This window comes from Peromyscus maniculatus, chromosome 4, assembly GCF_049852395.1.
Source record: "Peromyscus maniculatus bairdii isolate BWxNUB_F1_BW_parent chromosome 4, HU_Pman_BW_mat_3.1, whole genome shotgun sequence".
Lineage (NCBI taxonomy): Eukaryota > Metazoa > Chordata > Mammalia > Rodentia > Cricetidae > Peromyscus > Peromyscus maniculatus.
In genome coordinates this window covers 7,516,937-7,536,808 of record NC_134855.1, presented here as the reverse complement: position 1 = coordinate 7,536,808, position 19,872 = coordinate 7,516,937, and the positions used below count along the sequence as shown (strand labels likewise).

Here is a 19,872-nt window from a genome sequence, read left to right as displayed (position 1 = left end):
GAAGGGTCCTTGAGAGCCAGGCATCTTTAATCCCTGCACTCGGGAGGTAGAGGCCGGGAGATCTTTAAGAGTTGAGGTCAGCCTGGTCTCCAAAGCTAGCTCCAGGACAGCCAGGCTACACAGTGAGACCCTGTTTCAAAACTAAAAAACAAAAACAAGGCTAGGGAACCAAGCCTAGGCTAAGGTAGGGAAGTAGGAAGTGACTGGATCACCCTGAGACGGCAGGGTGCATGTGGAGAGTTAAGAAGCCCCGGAGGGGCAGGCCAGCCCGTCTCTGAAGGGCCTAGGACACAAAGCCTTGATCTGAGGGTCCAGAGGGTCCCCTGGCTGTCATCTCACCCTGTGAGTCTTTGTACCGGCTGCCCCCTCAGGCTACTCAGCTCAGCTGTTGCGGCTGGCATGGAGCTGGGTAGAGGGCAGGAAGCCACGAGGTGTCCACGCTGTGCTCCTTAGCAAGCTGCTCTCCACCTGTGTGAAACAAAGCCCAGAGGAGCAGACTGCTCGTCAATGGCGACAATTCGGTACTGATAAGGTGAACGCCCAGGGTGGGCCCTGGTGTGGGGTTTAGTCCCGGGGCTGGGCTGACTGTCCCCCAAACTGTTAGGGCATGTAGAGAACAGCTCACAGCCACCCTGCCACCACCCCACCTGCCACCACCCCCATTCTGCCTTCTGGAGTCCCCGTGTCTATCTGCTATCTCCACGGGCTGAAGGGAAGGGCAGAGCCTGTCATCCCTGAGACGCCTGGTGAGCTAGGTCTCACATGCTTGCCTGGGTGAGAGAAAGCTGACCTCCCTCCAGCCTGCCTCCAGGACCCTCTCTCCCTGCTTCCTGTCAGCCCCTGTAGAGACCAACTGCCTGCCTGGCCTGGCCACTGAGGCATAGAACACCGGAGGGCACCTAGGGACCAGACCTGAGATCCCGGGGCCACACTCCCGAGGTCTCCACTCCAGCTTCTCCCTCCTCCAGACAAGTGACTCCCACTGGCCGCAGGGAGAAAGTCCTGTGTTCAGGCCCCCGAGATGGGCTCCTTAACCTCTCTGCACCTTTGCAGTTGCCCCAGGATGACCCAGGGTCTCCCTTCTTCGGTGCCTTAGGCACCTGGTCCTTTCTTGGCCTCCGCTGGCTGCCAGTGTCTGTATTCCCCCGTTCCCGACACCCCTCCAGGCAGTTCAGGCTTTTGTCTCTAAGTTTTCCGGGGCTTGATTCTAAATGCCACCTAGGAACATGGTGGCACACTTTTTGTGTTTACTATTAGCAAAATGAGCACGGGGCATTCTGGGATTGTCAGCTGAGGGAGCATGGATTGGCAAGCAGCTTCTGCGGGACCTGGCCCAGGGCTCAGAGCTGTAGCTAGCATCTGGTCCTCAGAAAGTCTCCCAAGAGCCTGGGCCAGAGGACACAGCTGTGCCCTGTATCACAAACAGGGAACTGAGATTAAGGTCTCAGCCCCAGGTCTCAGCTGGAAATGAGCAAACCAGATCCAAACCCAAGGCCACCTGACTTCAGAGATGCCAGGAAAGTCTGTGCCTGTCCCTCCTTCAAGACAGGTCTCACTATGTATAGCCCAGGCTTCCCCCCAACTCACAGCCCTCCTGCCTTGACCTCCATGGGGCAGGGACTAGAGGTGTGTGCCGCCAAAGACAACTGTATGTTCTGTGCCTTTGGAACTGTGTGGACCCTGAGGGTCTCTGTGACCCTCTCCGGGCCCAGCGAGTACAGTCTCAGCTGCTCTTATGCTAACCTGGGAATATGTCTTCCTCATGTTGGGCCTCAGTTTCCCTGTCTGTAACACAGAGGCACAGCCAAGAGGAATGCTTCTGGATTAATGCTGGCACGGACCAGCTAGAATCCCAGGCACCATCTATCTTGGTCCATCACTACTTTCCTCATCTGTAGAAGGAACCTGAGTTACTGGGGTTTCATCCAGAACTTGACCCCTGTCAGGTTCCCAGATGTGCCCTCACCGGCAAGCCTTGGCAAGGGTAGATGGGGGGTGAGGTGCATGGGGGGAGGTCTGCCCACTGGGCCCTCCCATCACCCTGCCTCCCCCACCCCAGGGCCCCCCACCCAGCCACAAAGCCAGTGGCACTTCCTCTACGCGCCTGGCAGACAGCCTGGCCCGGCCCCTTCTCTAAGGAAGCGCATTTCCTGCCTCTCTGGGCCGGGCTGGATGAGCTGAGCTCCCCTGCCGAGGACGGTCAGACCCCTACCTCCCTCTGCGTCCCGTCCCCAGGCCAGGACCGCTGCGGGCTGCTGTTCAAAAGAGCCCAGTGTCTCTTTTCCACCATCCAGTCAGCTAGAGACCCCTGCCCTGCTGTGAGTCTCCAGCTCACTTCTCCTGACTTCTCAGCCGCCACCTCAGAAGGCTGGAGCAGGGACGTGGTCGCTCCGGCCGCCTGCTCCCTTCGGGTCCCCGTGCGAACCCACGCCGGCCCCGGCGCCCACCCGCAGCCCTGCCTCTGGACACCGGATAAGGCCCAGCGCAGAGACTCCCGGGTGGACAGCATGGACCGTGGCATGCTCCCTCTGGCCATTACCCTGCTGCTGGCCATCTACAGCTTCGTGCCCACAAGTAAGTGTCCAGCGCCCCGTGGTTGGGGACACAGCCCAGACCAGGCCCTGGGTGTTCCAGGTCTTAATCCTGTGTCCTGAGCTCACAGCTGGTAAAGCCACCTCCAGGGTGGTAGGATGCAGGAATGGGATCACCAACTATTTCAACTCTGGGACTGAAAGATTTCACAGGACGCCAGACTTAAGCGTTAAAAGTCTGGCGGGATAAGCTGTTCACTTTAGCCCTGGCACCTGCTGGTTCAGCGATCAAGAAGGCCAGGAGTCAGAATTGCTGGGAGTCCTCCTTCCCTTCTCTGAGCTTCCCATTTGAGGAAGTTCAGGAGGGGGCACGGGAGAAAGTTAGGCTCTGGATCCAACTTTGACCTTCTTAATTCCTGGTGTCATCTTGGGGGATGACTTCGAGACCTCTGAGCCGCGGGTGGCGGGGGCAGGGGTGCTGTAGTAAAGGCTTATGGTGACATCATTTGTCCAAAGAGTTACCAGCTTCAAGTCTTCCCACTTTTCCCGGGCTTTGCCCAACTCCCGGAACCCCACTGAACCCACAAAGGCCACATGCTCTGCCCTGCCTCTGTTCCCCTTCTCAAGAAGGACACAGGCTCATTTAGGGTTCTGTGGGTCTTCTCAGCCAGGCTGACAATTAAAAGTGACCTCAGGAGGGGTGGTGAGGACCCCGGACCCCAGTCTCACTCACGGTCGGTCTCAGTAGGGCCTGCTCCTCGGTCACCCCTACCTGTAGCCAGCTACCTGCCCACCTGCAGATTCAGGGGCTTGTCCAAGGACTGGAATGGGCTGCCGGACGGCAGGAGTGTGGGGAGGAGATGGGGCCACCCCTGCATCTTACAGTCTGTAATGGATGGGAAATCTGTCACCACCTCGTTGGTCAACCGGAAGTTGAGTCTAGAGGCACTGAGTGACTTTGCAGGGATTTGACTCTATGCCTGTGGCCCCAGAATCCTTACTCTGACATGTGACCTGCAAGATGGCTGCCACGATTACCCCATTTCCCAGAAGAGAAAATGGAGGCTCTGACCGTCCAAGTCCACCTACTATAACAGCGCCTGACCCCAGCCTGGGTCAGGACTCCAAGTGCTCTTCCTCTGGGCTTGGGGAGGCATGGAAGACCTCTAGGGTCTGACTTGTCGCGTGGAAGGTGAGGTGTCAGAGTCTAGGTAACTTTCCAGACTTTAGGTAGGCCGATGACGGTGGTGCGAATATTCCCTCAGGGCTGATTTCAATCCACTACCCCTCAGTTCTTATTTGGAAACTAGAATTCAGTGGCACACAGCAATTGCCTCTCTCCCCTACAGACCCGAGGCACAGACACCCTCAAAGGGGGTAGAGCAGCAGTTCCCAACCTGTAGGTCTCGAGCCCATAGGGGTCGCATATCAGATACCCTGTCTATCTGATATTTACATTATAATTCATAACAGTAGTAAAAGTACAGTTATGAAGTAGCAACGAAATAACTTTGTGGTTGGGGGTCACCACAACATGAAGTATTAAAGTGTCAGCATCAGGGAGGTTGGGAGCCACTGGACTGTGGATGATGTAAAGTGAGTAAAATAGTTAGGAAGTAGTGAGTTCTGATGGTTATTTCCTGGGTGGGTAGCTCTGCGGTAGCGCTCTTGGCTGCCATATGGAAGGTCCTGAGTTAAAAAAAAAATCACACACATTTATACACACACACACACACACACACACACACACACACACACACACACAACTTACTTTTATTTTGTTTCTTGAGAAAAGGTCTCACTGTGTAGCCCTGGCTGCCTAGCACACAGAACTCAGTGGATGGGGTGGCAGCCATTTGTATACATCCCCTCAGGATGGAGGGGCAAAATTGGACCCAGTCTTCTGGGGCACAACTCAGTAGAATTTTCTAAAGTTACAACTTGTGTATAACTTTTTACTCTCACACCTCAATTTCAAAAGTCAGCCTGAGCTGGGTGTGGTGACATACAATTGTAATCTCAGCACTTGGAAGGCTGAGGCTGTGGTATCCACTGAGTTCATGGCCAGCTTAGGTACATAGTGAGTTCAAGGCCAGCCTGGGCTACATAGTAATATTCGGTCTTAAAAGAAAAAGTTGGGGCTGGAGAAATGGCTCAGCGGTTAAGAGTACTGGCTGCTCTTCCAGAGGACCTGGGTTCAATTCCCAGCACCCACATGGCTGCTCACAATTGTCTGTAACTCCAGTTCCAGGGGATCTGACACCTTCACACCATGCACACAAAATAAAGTTAAATAAATATTTTTTTTAAAAAGTCAACCCTAGAGAGTTACTTGTCACCTCTGTAAGGATGTGTGGCCCGTGAGCACCTGTAATAAACCCCAACAACCAGATTCCACCCAAACGTCCCTCAATAGGGGTCTCATTGAAGAAGTCAGGATGTCACAGAATGCTGTCCAGCAGCAACCACAAAGCCAGTGGATCCATTTGCTACGACACAGATGTATAGAACATACAGTTAAGACCCTAAACAGCAATCCATTTCTGCTAATAAAACAGTGATGCTGAGGTTTTGCACAGAGAAAATTCTGGAAGGATGTGCACTCAGTGTGACTGTTTTCCAGCGTGGGATTTTCTCCAGAGGGCTTCCTAAGACAAATTCTTTTTCCTGGATTTACTTGTTTCGTTATTTTTTGTGTATAATTTTTTACCTGCGTGTATATCTGTGTGCCCAGGGAGGTACAGACAGTTGTGAGCCTCCAGGTCGGTGCCAGGAATGCTTCTTCTAGAAGAGCAGCAAGTGCTCTTAACCACTGAGCCACCTCTCCAGCCCTGGAATCGCTTTAAAGAACATGCATGTGCATGGAGATTCTTAAAGAGCAGCTCAAAAAAACAAAACAAAACAGAGGCCACTTAACCATGTGTTTGCTCCTCAAAGAAAACAGATGAGTGAGGGGTACTGGGATATAGCTCTGTGGCACAGCCATGCTTAGCAGGTGGCCTAAGGCTCCGCAAAGAGAGCAAAGGGGGAGGGAAGAGAGGGGAGGGGGAGAGAGGGAGAGAAGTGGGGGAGAGGGGAATCACAGTGGACACACCTGTAACACCAGCACTCAGGAGGCAGAGGCAGGATCAGAAATTTGAGCTCACATCAAGCTCAAGGCCAAGCTGGACTAAATGAGGACCTGTCTCAAGAGAACAAAGAGAGAGAGAGGAAGGGAATGGAGTCGGGGAGAGAGAGAGTGGGGGAAATAATTTTTAAATCTTAGGTGAATGGGCTGACAAGACCACTCAGCAAATAAAGGCCTGCTGCCAAGGCTGACAACCTGAGTCTGACCCCCAGAATCCACAGGGTGGAGAGCGCCATGTGTTGTCCTCTGACCTTTACATGCTATGGTGGACGGACGGAAGGACGGAAGGACGGACACGGACACACACACACACACACACACACTCACACACACTGATTAAGGCTGGAATGTCACTCAGTGGCAGAGCATTTTTCTAGAATATTTCAGGTTCAATCCTCAGTACTGAAAAAAACAAAAACAAAAACAAAAAACCCTCCCAGGACTATTAGCAGCTATAAACTGCCTTCTGGGCTTTGCAAGGTAATTTTGACCCTTCAGATGAACATGTGAGAGTCTTGTGGACCCTTCTTAAGTGGCATATTATTTTCATGTCACTTAGACTCTATAACGGTCGTTTGCAGTTCTGGAATATTCTGTCCCACACCTGAGCCATCGTTTGAACAGTGAGCCCCTTGTTGAATATTTAAGTGGTGTCTCGTTTTGTTCCAGTTTGGGGCAGCTACCTTTCTCTGTAATTTGGTTATTTCACTTGGAAGCTTCTGGCACTTGTGGCCTGAGCCTCCCCCAGGGTTGAATGGTGTCCCTAGACTGTACGTGGTCATTTGCCTGAGGCTGGAGCACAGTATGACCTGGAGCCTCCATGCTGCTGACCACCTGGGTGGGGATCTGGGAAGCTGCAGGAGGGGCTGGTGACACAGGGCAGAGACACAACTACCCATGACTTTGAAGCCACATTCCAGAACCTCTCAGAAGGGAAGGGGGATGGGCAAGAACTGCGTTAGCCAGGACAGTGGCTCCCTGGGACCTATGGAGACAGGGCCACTAAGATTCTCCCTCCACACCCAGTTACTCACACCACAACCACCTGAACTCCGGATCCAGGGAATCCTGTGCTGGCATCCATAGCCACATGAACACATGCATGTACTGTACATAAACTCATAAACACACACACATACACATAAGTAATAAATCTTAAATGTTAAAAGAAAAAAAAACCCAAAGATTCTCTCTCATCTCAGTCAGAGAGACAGAGGGACAGAGGACTTGCTCCGTGTCACATGTGGGCCAGTGCTGGGGCCTTGGAGGACAGGCCTGCTCCATGCGCTCTAGGGCCGCAGGCAGATCTGGGTGAGAGGGAGGGGATCGCCTGTCTTGTGTCCTTGGGGTGTGAGGCCAGTGTACAGATGAGGATGTCCAGTTCTCAGTGACAGGTCCTAATGTCTACCCCAGGCTGTCTCTCTGTCTCAGCCTCCTCTCCGCACTCTCTGGTGACCAGGTAGGTGTGGGAGACTTAGAAAGATGGGTGCCTAGTTTGGGGCCCCACCTCTGCCTCCAGATTAGGCGTTGGGGCAGCAGTCCTGCAGGTTGGGGGGCCCTCATGCACTTCACTCCACTGGTGCTTAAGTGGGGTGCCAAGCGTGTGAGCCGACATTTACTGGGAGTGTGCTGTGTACCAGCACGGCACTGCTCGAGGCCATCCCTTTGTTACCGATGAGAAGACCGGGCAGGGTCTAGGACACAAGAGCAAGGAACACAGGCTAGAGTGCAGAGCCGGGACCCCAAACTTTGGAACAGTTCTTTCTATGAGCTACCTCAAGAGAGCGACCAGCATCTTCCTGTAGCTTGATCCCCTCATTTCAGACACTTGGCCCCTTGTCCTGACCCTGCGATGGCCTTCCCTCTTAGATATGACCCTGGGACCCTGCCTCTCCCGCCTTCTTACATTTATCCCAGAGAGAACCTCAGGGTATCTCTCAAACCCCAGAGGGAAACTGAGTCCCAGAACAGTAGAAGGGAAGCAGCAAGTTAGGGATTAACTTCAAAACTTCTGCACAAATGTGTGTTCTGGCCCACCCGAGCCCAGAGGAATGCCAGGGCATGGTGAACCAGGCTGTCCGTGTGCTGTCGTCTGGGAGTGCAGACGGTTAGAAGTTAACAGCTGCAGCCGGGTGTGGGAGACTGAGACCAGAGAAGCAGAATCCAGGATAAGCTCCAGACACACAGAGTCCTAGGCCAGCCTGAGCTGTAGGAAACCCCCGTCTCAAAAAACTACCAACCCAGTACCGGAGAGCTGGCTCAGGGGCTAAGAGCACTCAGGACAGGACGTGGGTTGGGTTCCCAGAACTGATGTCACAGAGCTTACAAGTGCCTTTTTCTCCAGCTCTAGGGGACCCAGTGCCCTCTTCTGGCTTCTGCAGGCACCTGTACACACACACACCTACACACACACACACACACACACTTAAACGAATCCTAAAAAGAGAAAACCAGAGGTTGGAGAGATGGCTCAGCAGTTAAGAGCGCTTGTTTTTCAGGGGACCCAGGTTCTATTCCCAGCACCCACATGGTGCCTCACAACCGTCTGTAAATCCAGTTCTAGGGCATCTAACTCCTTCTGACCTCTGAGAGCAGCAGGCACAGATGTGGTACACACACATACATACACATACACATAAAACATTCATACAGATAAAAATAAATACATCTCAGGGCTGGAGATGTGGCTCAGGGATTGAGAGCACTGGCTGTTCTTCTGGAGGACCTGGGTTCAATTCCCAGCACCCACATGGTGCCTCACAATTGCCTGTAACTCCATCTCCAGGGGATCCAACACTCTCACACAGATATACATGCAGGCAAAATACCAATGCACATAAATTAAAAATAAATACATCATTTTTTTAAAAAAGAAAGAATATTAAAAGAATACATCTTAAAAAAATCAACAACCCAGGTCAGCCATGGTGACACACACCTCTAATCCCATCACTCAGGAGGCAGAGACCACAGGGGATGACATCTCTGTGAGACTGAGGCCAGCCTAAGTTACAGAATGAGACCTTGTCTTAAAATTTAAAAAAAAAGGCTCAGAGATTGCTCAGCTAGTATTGCTCAGCTTGCTATGCAAGCATTGAGGGCCTGAGCTCAATGCCCAGAACTCATACAACAACAACAACAACAACAATAATAATAAACAGCCAGGTGTGGTTCTGGGCACGTGCAGTCCCAGGACTAATGAGGAGGCAGGAGGAGCCCTGGGCTTCACCGGCTGGTCAGCTGTCGTCTGCTCAGAGGGCTCCCGTCCAGGGAAAGACTGTGTCTCAGAAGAGTATGGCTGCTGAGGAGCAACCGGGGTTTAACTGGCTTCACACACGTACACGCACAAGCACACTTGCACACCTCACACACTTACACCCATACATAAATTAGAAACAAAACAGCCCAAACTTGTCAAAACAGACAGACAAACGCAACCAAGTCCACACCTGAGCACCTGTGACTCTGGGACGTCAGGTCCCCATGAGCCTAAGGAAGGAGGTCCTTCCCTTTCTCCAGACAGGGTTTCTCTGTGTAGCCCTGGCTGTCCTGAAACTCACTCTGTAGACCAGGCTAGCCTGGAACTCACAGAGATCCTCCTGCCTCTGCCTCCCGAGTGCTGGGATTAAAGGTGTGGCCACCACTGCCTGACTAGGAGGCACCTGTTTCCAGAAGAGGCTAACAGTAGTTTTGAAAGCTGAATACAAATTGGTCAGGTAGTCAATAAAAGATGGGCGCTGGGGGTAGACAGACGGCTTAGCAGTTACCAGCACTTGCTATCCTTGTAGAGGACCCAGATTTGGTTCCCGGTAGCCACATGGTAGCTTACCGTAACTCCAGTTCCAGGGGATCTGACGCCCTTTCTGGCCTCTCTGGGCACTGCATGCACATGGCGCACGCTTATGTACATAAGACTAAAATAAATGAATCTCAAAGGCGGGGCACTGGTCTGAGGAAGGGCAAAGGCAAGAAGCAAGGTGCTTTTGGAGAGAACGTTTACCTCAGTGACTGGGAAGACAGGGCCACCAAAGCAGTTCCTGGGCAGCCTCCATTCATCAGCAGGTGGCTTAGCACAGTGAGTGTGACAGCCTGAATGCACACCAGCTCTGAGGGTGGCGTAGGGTTCGCACTGTCCCATTGTACAGATCACAATACCAAGGCACGAAACGGAGCCTGGAAGGTGGTGTGATTAGGGGGGAACCTTTAGCATTTGTCACCCTCTTTGTCTGTTGACCCCACTTTGGGCTGCGGTGTGTGAATTTGACCCTGTGGCTGCTGGGAAACGATGGAAAGACATACAAGGGGAGCTGTGTCTTGCCGATGGCCTGGCTGGATGGGGACATCTATGAGGCTAGCATTGGAGTCTGAAAGGAGCAGAGGGTGGCTGGGTGGGTTGAGGTGACTGAAGAAGACTTTTGTTAGAAAGCAGCTTCCTCGGTGTTACAGATATGCACAGCACCTGTGGGTACCAAGGACTTGACGCATCAGAACTGACTGTCTCCCATAGACACACAGAGAACATGCTGGGTGCCAGAACCTGAAAGCCAGGCCCTGCCACTGAGTCTCCTAGAGAAATTCTCCAGCCTCCCTCACTACCTGTAAAATGGGTATTAGAACCACCCGGCTACCTCTAAGGTCTGCTGTAAGGACCAAGGAATCTAATCACACAAAGCCCCAGACAGAGAGCGTGAAGAAGCTTCTGTGATGGGCATTGCACCTGCAAATGAGGAAACAGAGGCCCAGTATGTAGGTCTCTGCAAGCTCAGGATGAGGCTCAGGGGTGACCAGGCCATCTGGCTCCAGAGCCAGACTTATTTATGGCCTCAAAGAGCTATCGGGGTGGAATGGGGGCCGCTGCGTGAGGCTCTGTGGCTTCTAGGTGAGGAAGGGAAGTGTGAGGATGCTCCAGACTCTCACTCAGGAGGCCAGGGTCACCCAGTTCTCCAAGGGTGACTTCTGGGCCCCCGGCGGCGCCTCCTCCAACAGTTCCCGGGAGGCCCCGGCATTTCCCTTGGTGCCAGGGGATTGTTTTCAGCTGGCCTGGGCCCGCCTTGGGCTGCTGGAGACAGGCTCGGGCGTCACAGTCCCCGCTGTCTCCCCATTCTCGTCTGTGGGGTGGGGGCAACCAGCATTCGAAAAGGCCCCAAAATAAATGGGCCTCTTATCTGATCTCCCAGGCTGGCCTGTTATCTGATCATTATATAATGGCCAGGCCTGTGGCCTCTCCTGCTGGCGCTGGCTGACGGCATGGAGGAGGCGGCCCCAGGCAGCCCGGCAGTGCCAGAGGAACTGGGGTTCCTGGAAGTCTGGGGAGGGGGGCGGGAAAGTCCAGAGATCTGTAGGCCAGATCCTGGGTCATGTGGGGAGAGGTGTCAGAGACCCAGAGGCCAGGCATATGTCTGTATGACCTTGACCTAAGTATTCTGACCTTCAGGGTGCCGTCTCCCATCTAGGTAGGGGCAGCCAAGCAGCCTATGCTTAAGAACGGGCTGGAGTGGGGGTGGATCAGAAGGGAAGCGAGAGGGTACCAACCCTTGAGTCTAGTGGGGTGAGGAAAACCTCCGTTGACTGCCCTGCCCTCCTCCTTCGCCCCAGCCCTTACACGGTCAACATCCACAGCAAAATGCAGGCAAGAAAACTACAGAGAGACCACCCTACGCTCTGCCTACAACGCGTTCCAGCAACCTTCAGGGCTGCATGGCCTCCTCTCTCATTGCCGCTGGACAGACCAGGGCACCAAAGCCCCAAGTGCTGAAATCACTCTCCAAAGCCATAGCTAGTCAGAGTCAGATGTCGGGCCCGGCTCCCAGGACCTTGCTTTGAACAAAAACAGCATCTTCCAAACACACTGATGTCCCTAGTATATTGCAGACAGGACTAGGCAACAGCTGATAAGGTCTGGGCTCCTCGGCAGACGCCGGTACCTGTCCCAGTTCTCTCCCCAAGATGGAGATGAGGGGCAGTGTTGACAGATGCGGGGCAGCCATCCACCCGCCTTCTCCGACCCCGGTGGCTTTGGGCCCAACACGCTGGCTGCAAAGGTGGAAGCGGCCGGTCGGTCGGGCCGCAGGCGCCTGGGGTTCGGGAAGAGCCAGCCTGCCCCCATCCCCAGCCCTGGCGTCAGCGGGACGTGAAGCCCGGGCCTCCGCGCCCATCTTTGATCTCCAAGAAAACAGGAAGTGAGCACGACAAGATGGAGACACAAACTTCCAAACAGTCTCCCCTTCTCTGTCCCTCCTCCGCAGCCCCCCTTCCCCCTCAGCACATTCCTTAGGACGAGGTGTAGGGGCCTCATTTCCTCTTCCTCTTCTGCTGGGTCAGGGCGAAATTCCACTGCTCTCCCGTGGGACCCGTGTTTCCGGGCCGCCCCGCCGCAGGCTGTGAGCCTGCTCCATCCTCCCAACCTGGGCTGCTCGGGAGGCAGGAAACGCCCTCCGCAGAGGCAGTCTCTCAGGGACCCACACCTTGAGGTCAGAAGAGGGGAGCAGGCTCCTACCTTATCCCCCTTCTTCCTTTGGATTGAACTGACCTGAGGGTGTCCTGCCGCCCGGGGTCACCTAACAGAGCAAATAAAAACAGTGGAGAGCTGGGCACTGTGGTGCACACCTTTAATCTCAGCATTGAGGAGGCAGAGACAGTTGGCCTCGGTGAGTTTGAAGCCAGCCTGGTCTGCATAGTGAGTTCTAGTCCAGCCAGACCTCATCTCAAAAAAAAAAAAGAACATAAAATAAACATATATCACCTCCCCTGTAAAAAATTACATTTGAATTTAAGTTTAAATTTCAGATAAACAATGAATGTTTTTGTAGTATAAGTATATAATTATATATTAAAAATTATACCGCCGGGCGGTGGTGGCGCACGCCTTTAATCCCAGCACTTGGGAGGCAGAGCCAGGCGGATCTCTGTGAGTTCGAGGCCAGCCTGGTCTACCAAGTGAGTTCCAGGAAAGGCGCAAAACTGCACAGAGAAACCTTGTCTCGAAAAACCAAAAAAAAAAAAAAAAAAAAAAAAAAAAAAAAAAAAAAAATTATACCTTGAAAAATAATTCATGTTTGTCTGAAATTCAGACTTGATTAGTATCCTGACTTTACCTAGTAACACTATGACCCTGGTAGAGACTTTCTCTGGCTGAGCCTCAGTTTCTCCATCTGTGGAATGTATGGAGTGATATCTACCGTGTGGGGTAGCTATGAAGATGTCATGGCAGCTTGATTTCTGATCTCACACCAAGTGTGTAGGAAATGTTCAAAAAGTCGATGTGATGCCAGGCAGTGGTGGCACACACCTTTAATCCCAGCACTTGGGAGGCAGAGACAAGTGGATCTCTGAGTTGGAGGCTAGCCTGGTCTACAAAGCGAGTTCCAGGACAGCCAGAACTATTACACAGAGAAGCCTGTCTTGAAAAACAACAACAGCAACAACAACAAAAGAAACCCAGACAAACAAAAAGTGAATGTAATCGTTCCCAGGCGTGATGTTGCACACCTGTAATCCAGCATTTGGGAAGTGGAGGCAGGAGGATCAGGAGGTCAAGACCATCCCTGCCTATATGACAAATTTAAAGCCAGACTGGGCTACATCAACTTCCAAATAATAATAATAACAACAATAATTTTTTAAAAGAGTAAGAATGTACTTGGCATTTTTCCTCCTAGTGCTGGGAATTGAACCCAGGGCCTTGCCAATACTGGGCAAACATTCTACCACTGATCTGCATTCCTGCCCCACCACCTTCTCCCCGACCCACTTTCCCGCTGTGCTTTCCCGCAGGTCTTGCAGAAAGGGTCTATTGTAATCTACAGCCTGTGGACCCCACAAGGGGTGAGGTGACATACACCACCAGCCAGGTTTCCGAGGGCTGCACAGCTCAGGTTACCAACGCCACTCATGAAGTCCACGTTCTCTTCCTGACTTTTCCCAAGGTGAGTACGTCCGTGGGAACCCACAGGAAGCCGAGGCATGGGTGTGGGTGTGAAGGATACCTTCCCTCGGCTGGTGCTGGGGCGGTGGCTGGGACTTCACTGGGGCCTCAGCATGAGGCTGATGGGACATCTCCTGGGAGGGCCCCTAGGGAGCGGCCTTCTGGGAGCAGGGATGAAAGCGTGGCAAGGCCCTGCTGGAGGGCCAGTGAAGCGGCTCACCAGGTGAGGGTGCTGGCCACCAAGTGTGATGACCTGAGTTCAAGTCTCTGAACCTACACAATAGAAGTAAAGAACAGACTCCCTCGAGTTTTTCTCTGACTTCTCCTGCACACACACACACACACACACACACACACACACACACACACACACCATAAATAAATGTTAAAAAAACAATTTTTAAAAAAGGACCCAGGTAGAAAGGAGCCAGGTAAGCGAGTCAGTGTGAACCGGGGTCTTGTGCCCAAACACCTCTAAAGACATGGGAGGACATGACTCCACTCTAACCGGGACTCCCTCACATCAAACATCTGTGACCCCACAAGCATCCTCTGAGATCCCAGACCAGAAAAGCCAGCTGCAGCTGTCCAGATGTGTAACCCGCTTGTCAAATGCTTACTGCGTGCTGGGTGCCGGGCTCTCGCCTATGGTCTGCCAGGAGCTAGCATTTTGTTTGTTTGGTTGGTTGTTGGGTTTTTGCATTAAGGTTCATGTAGGCCAGGCTGGCCTCAAACTTGTTATATAGCTAAGGATGTCTCTGAACTGATCCTCCTGCCTCCACCTCCAAAGCACTGGGACTATAGACACATGTCAGCACATCTGAGACTCAGGGCCTCATGCCTGCCAGGCAAACACCCTACCAAACGCTCTACATCCCTAGCTACCATATATATACATGTAGTGTGGTGTGTGTGTGTGTGTGGTATATGTGGGGAGGGAATGTGTGTGTGTATGTGGTGTATGTGTCTGGGATGTGGGGGGGATGTGTGTGGGGGGGATGTGTATGTGGTGTGTATGTGTATGTGGTGTATATGTGTGGGTTGTGTGTGGTGTGTGGTGTATGTGTGTGGGATGTGTGTGGTATTGTGTATGTGTGTGTGTGTGTGTATGTGTGTGAGTGTGTGTAGTGTATCTTCTCAAGGGCTCATCATAGTCTATTACTATTCTCAGTTTTTGGAGGAGGAAACTGAATCTGGCCTTGAGAACTAAAACATGAACCTAAAGACAGAGTTTACACCAGAATCCTAGGGACCTCAGAAGCAACCACGGTGTCATCGGCCGTCCGGGACGCAGCCCACACTAGCTGATGTGGACTAAGGCCGCGAGAGTGAGTTAGGAGCCTGGGGTAAATTTGTGACCAGCCTGCCCCCAAAACTGTTGAGTCGGCTAGCATTTGTGCAGTGATAAGGAGGTGCCCAGACCACCAATATCGGGGGCCCTGCCTGCCACAAGGACTGTGGGCTTTGATAACCCCGAGTTACAGATAGCACCAAATACACTTTATGTGGCTTCCATAAGCATTGTAATTGTTTTTCAAGTTTGGTAATGATATAGAAAAATAAGGAGCTTCCTGCAGGTTCGTTTTGTTTGTTCTGAGGTTTGGGCCTTGCACCTCTTCTGGGTGATTGGGGTCCCCTGACAGCAGAGCCAGGCAGAGGAAGGTCCCAGCCAAATAGCCAGATCACTGGGACACACATGCTCTAGCCAGGACTAGGAGGCACAGGCCACAGGGCAGGGTACCTCAGCTGCTAAAGGCTTAGGCAGGGAGGGCTTCCTGGAGGAAGTGGCAACACAGACTAGCCAGGACCTCCCAAGTAGGGTAGGCAGTGGGCACAGCAGGGGAGAGAGTGTGCCTGCAGAGGGGAGGAGCTGCCTGCTCAGATTCTGCATGTGGTTGGCGGTCCTGGTAGTCCACCTAGGAACAAGGAGCTCGGTTTTTATCTATGAGCGATGACATCCATTGAGGGGATTTTAAGGTTGTGGTGGGGTAACTCATGACACAGTCCAAGGATTCTAGAGTTTGTGGCAACAGAGTCTCCCTGTAGCCCTCTGCCCCTTCCAGAGAACTGGTCCGTAGATCATGTGACTTCTGACCCAGCAGGCCGGGCTTCCAGCACTAGAACTCTGAAGGATATGCATTCAGTGGATGATGGAGAGAGCCAGGGTCCAGCCCTGCATCTGTCATCTGCCTGCACCTCCAACAGTGCATGGGATGCTCCCCTCGTATTTTCCTTGGGTTCAGAGGCGCGCCCAAGAATGAAACTGTAGTATCTAGTCCCCGGCTTGGCCTATTCCGAATAATTAATATGTTCCATAAATGAATGCATGTTTTCAAGTGTGACCATGATACAGAGTTCAGGAACACAGCTTCTAGTCCCGCATTGTAGCACGTGACAGAAATCCCAACTACTCAGGAAGCTGAGGCAGGAGGATGCTTTGGACTGCAAGTTTCAGGTCATGCTGGGCAACAGTGAGAGTTTGCTCAGAAAACAAACCAAGAAGAAAGAATAGATTCTGGAATCAGTCACTCCTCACTTGAACTTTGGCTAACTTCATGGCGGCATCGCTTTGTTGGCAACCTGTCTGAACCCTTTTCTTCCTACGGAAACACGGATACGATAATCATTCCTACCTCGCCGGTTACTGAGACTCCAGTGGGTAATGCAGGCAAAGCACAGAACCTGCCCAGGGTGAAAGCTCCAGAGCTACTGGCAGCTGTAAGTTTTGTTGTTAGTATTATTACTTCTCTCTCTCTGTTTTTTCCAGACAGGGTTTCTCTGTGTAGTTTTGGTGCCTGTCCTAGATCTCACTCTGTAGACCAGGCTGGCCTCTGCCTCCCGAGTGCTGGGATTAAAGGTGTGTGCCACCACCGCCCGGCTATTATTACTTTTTTCTGGGCTCCACTTCTCACCTGTAAATACCTGAGTGTGACCCAGTTTCCAGCATCTTCCAGTCATTTTTTGAACCTCACATGAGTTTGGACCCTCTGGAGAAGAAGAGGCCTGCAGAGCCATTAGTTCCTGGCTTCCTAGTCTCAAGAATAGTGTGTGTCTGTGACTCTGTTCAGTCTTGGTGCTGTGACCACCGAGAAGCCTGTGACTTGCCTGGGACTTACTTTCTAAGAACAAGGTCCACACAACAGTCCCTCGCCACCAACTCTGCCCAGGCGCTTGCTATGTGCCCAGCCTGTGGTCGGTCAATGATACAGACAGAAAACAAAACTGAGCCCCTCACAGGCCGAGGATTCCTATAATTGGGTGATGGAATTAGTGATGTGGGGAGGGGGAGAGGCTGTGGTGTCAGGATTGGCCACTGATTGTGGAAAGAAAGGGATTTGGGAGCCAGACCCGGAGCTCTGTTGTTATAGTGCTTGTCTGTCATGTGTGAGGCCTGGCTCTGATCCCCAGCATCTCACAAACAAGGGCAGGAGCACCACACTTCAGAGGCAGATGCAGGAGGGTGAGAAGTTCAAGGGCAGGAGAGGTGTGGGCTCAGCAGTTCAGAGCACTGGCTGCTCTTTCAGAAAACCCAAGTTCTGTTCCCAACACCCACATCAGGCAGCTCACAACTGCCTCTAACTCCAGCTCCAGAGGATCCAACACCCTCTCCTGGCCTCCATAGGCACCCACATGCAGACACATACACATAATTAAAAATAGTTGTTTTTAAGTTCAAGGTCATCCTAGCCTATAGAGAGAGTTTGAGGCCAGCCTGAGCTACACGAAGACATTGTCTCAAAAAAAAAAAAAAAAAAAAAGTAAGAAAGAGAAAAGATAGAACTATGTCCAGCTAGAAAGCGGAGCCGAGCACATGAGACAGAGAACAGGGCACATGCAAAGGCCTAAAGGCAGAAAGCCTGACTGACAGACCTGGTGGGGGTGGTACTGCCTCTGCTGACCTTTGGCCTCCTTTGTCAGTCCCTGGCACAGAGAGATGGCTTTCCCGTCCATCCCCACACGGCCTCAGAACCCTCATGTTTCCTGTGCGTGGGCTGCAGATGAGTAATTGCAGCCAAGAACCCCAGGGAAGTGGCAATTGGGGTGTGTGTCTCTGTCTCTGTCTGTCCGTCTGGTGTGTGTGTGTGTGTGTGTGTGTGTGTGTGTGTGTGTGTGGTGTTGAGGAAGTCTGTAGACAAACCCGGGGCTGCTGAGCAGGGGTTATCTCACTGGGTCCCCAAAGGACAGGCCGGAGCCTGGATTCCGGGAGGGACGTAAGGTCACATCCTGACCTTCAAGATAGGAACAGGCCTGGTGTCTCAGCGATTCCCATCAGGCTGACTACACTGCTCTGCTGTCCCAGACCTGGACAGCCAAGAGTGGTTGGCTGCTGACTCGCTCCCCTCCTGGGCAAACTCAGGGAGCCCCTTCCTAAAGATTGGAGCCAGCCAGGCTGTGACTCATGCCTAGGCAGAGGGAGCAGACAAGCTGCTGAGGCAGAAAGCGAGCCAGCAGACTGCCATGGGAGAGTGAGGGGCTATGGAAGGCAGGGTGGCCCGCAGTGAGCAGCCCCTGTCCTGCGGCAACCCTGCTCCACCGTGGGAAACCTGCAGCGCTGAACTATGTACCTGGAGTCCCTCTCTTGAGCTGCAGATCCTGCCCAGTGTACCCAGGTCCCCTGAGCCTCCTGCTCAGCTGTCTCTGAGCCTCTTCTGTAGGCTGCAGGGGAGTGACTCTCGTTATAGCCTCCCAAAAAAGGACCTTGCTGGCCTGATGTGAGTTCTTCTGTACCTGAAGAATGGCAGAGCCGGCTCTGGGGGAGCTACAAGACAGTTGGGGTTTCTGGGTGGACACATGAGCACCCCTGCTTTTCTATCAGAGCAGGGCCCTGGGACTGAGCTGCCTTTGTGTCCTTGTCCTGGGCCTCGCAGATGATGAGCAGGTCAGGGACAGCCAGAGCTACAGGGTGAGAGCCTGTCTTGAAAGGAACAAAAACAAAACCACCACTAACAAAACTGTAGCGTCCTTTCGTACCTCCTCCAGCTGTCTTGGTCTGAGGTGTTCTTCGTCAGGTGTCAGGACTGGCTTTCGTCTGCTTGGCTGTTTCCTGGGCTTCGATGTGAAGCTTTGGGCATCTTTGCTGGTTAAGTGTGCTTCTTGAGACAGCATATAGCTAGTTCCTGTTTTTAATCCAACCCATTAGTCTGTGCTGTCAAATTTGGGGTGGTTCTTGTGCCTTCCAAGTGCCAGGATTACAGGCATGTGCCACTGTACCTAGCTCAAACACAATTTCTTTAAAAATATTTTCAGAACTGGGAGTGATGGCCCATGCCTTTGATCCCAGCACTTAGGAGGCAGAAGGCAGGAAGATCTCTGTGAATTCAAGGCCAGCCTGGTCTACAGAGTGAGTTTCAGGACAGCCAGAGCTATCCAGAAAAACCCTGTCTAGAAAAAAAAAAAAAAAAAAAATCAGACCAGATATAGTGGCTCACGCCTTCAGCTCCAGCACTTGGGAGGCAGAAGCAGGCAGATGTCCCTGAATTTGAGGCCAGTCTGGGCTACACAGTGACACCCTGTCTCAAACCAAAACAAAAAGCTGGGCAAGGTTTAGTCCCAGCACTGGAGAGGCAGAGGCAGGCGGATCTTTGGGTTCAAGGCCAGCCTGGCTAGTCAAGACTACATAGAGAGAGAGAGACCCTGTCTCAAAAAAAGAAAAAAAAGATCAGAATAGGGCTGGAGAGATGGCTCAGCTATCAGGAGCACCTCCTGCTCTTGTGGAGGATGCCAGTTTGGTTCCCAGCATCCATGTTAGGTGGCTCACAGCCACACATGACTCCAGCCCCAGGGGATCTGACTCCTTCTCCTGACACACACACACACACACACACACACACACACACACAAATTGAAAATCTTTCTTTCAGGAGGCAGGCATGATAGCACATACCTATAACCCCAGTACTCAAAGGCAGAAGCAAGAGGATGTTAAGTTCGAGGCAATTTGGGCCAAGCATAATATCACATTCCTGTTTCCCAATTCCTCGGGTAACTGAGGCAGGAGAATCACTTGAGTTCAGGGTAAGGCCCTAACTCTTAAAATAAAAATGGAGAATCCCACCTGGGGTAATAGAATCTACTGATGCATCCGGGGGTAGGGGGTGAGTCCATTGAGCTGGGTACCACACAGCCTGCTATGAGGCCCAGTCACACATGCACACACGCTGCATCCTTACAAGTACGTGAGTGGGTACATTGTCTAGCTCATCCTCCAGACCAGGAAACTGAGGCCCAAAGAGGAAGAGTGACTGTCCAGAGCCACAGAGCCCACGTTTGAAGTCAGGTTTATCTGGCTC

General features: G+C 52.4%; 1 protein-coding gene across 4 annotated transcripts in view; it reads left to right on the top strand.

The window, feature by feature from the left end:
* Positions 1-1,973: 1,973 nt before the first annotated feature.
* Positions 1,974-19,872, top strand: part of Eng (endoglin) — a 37,016-nt gene continuing 19,117 nt past the window's right edge. For all 4 annotated transcript variants that reach the window (XM_076568870.1, XM_076568869.1, XM_006983492.4 and 1 more), the window contains exons 1-2: positions 1,974-2,574; positions 13,432-13,583. In XM_076568870.1, the coding sequence (XP_076424985.1) occupies positions 1,989-2,574; positions 13,432-13,583 (738 nt within the window). In that variant the 5' untranslated portion in view covers positions 1,974-1,988. The remainder of the gene's footprint in view (positions 2,575-13,431; positions 13,584-19,872) is intronic.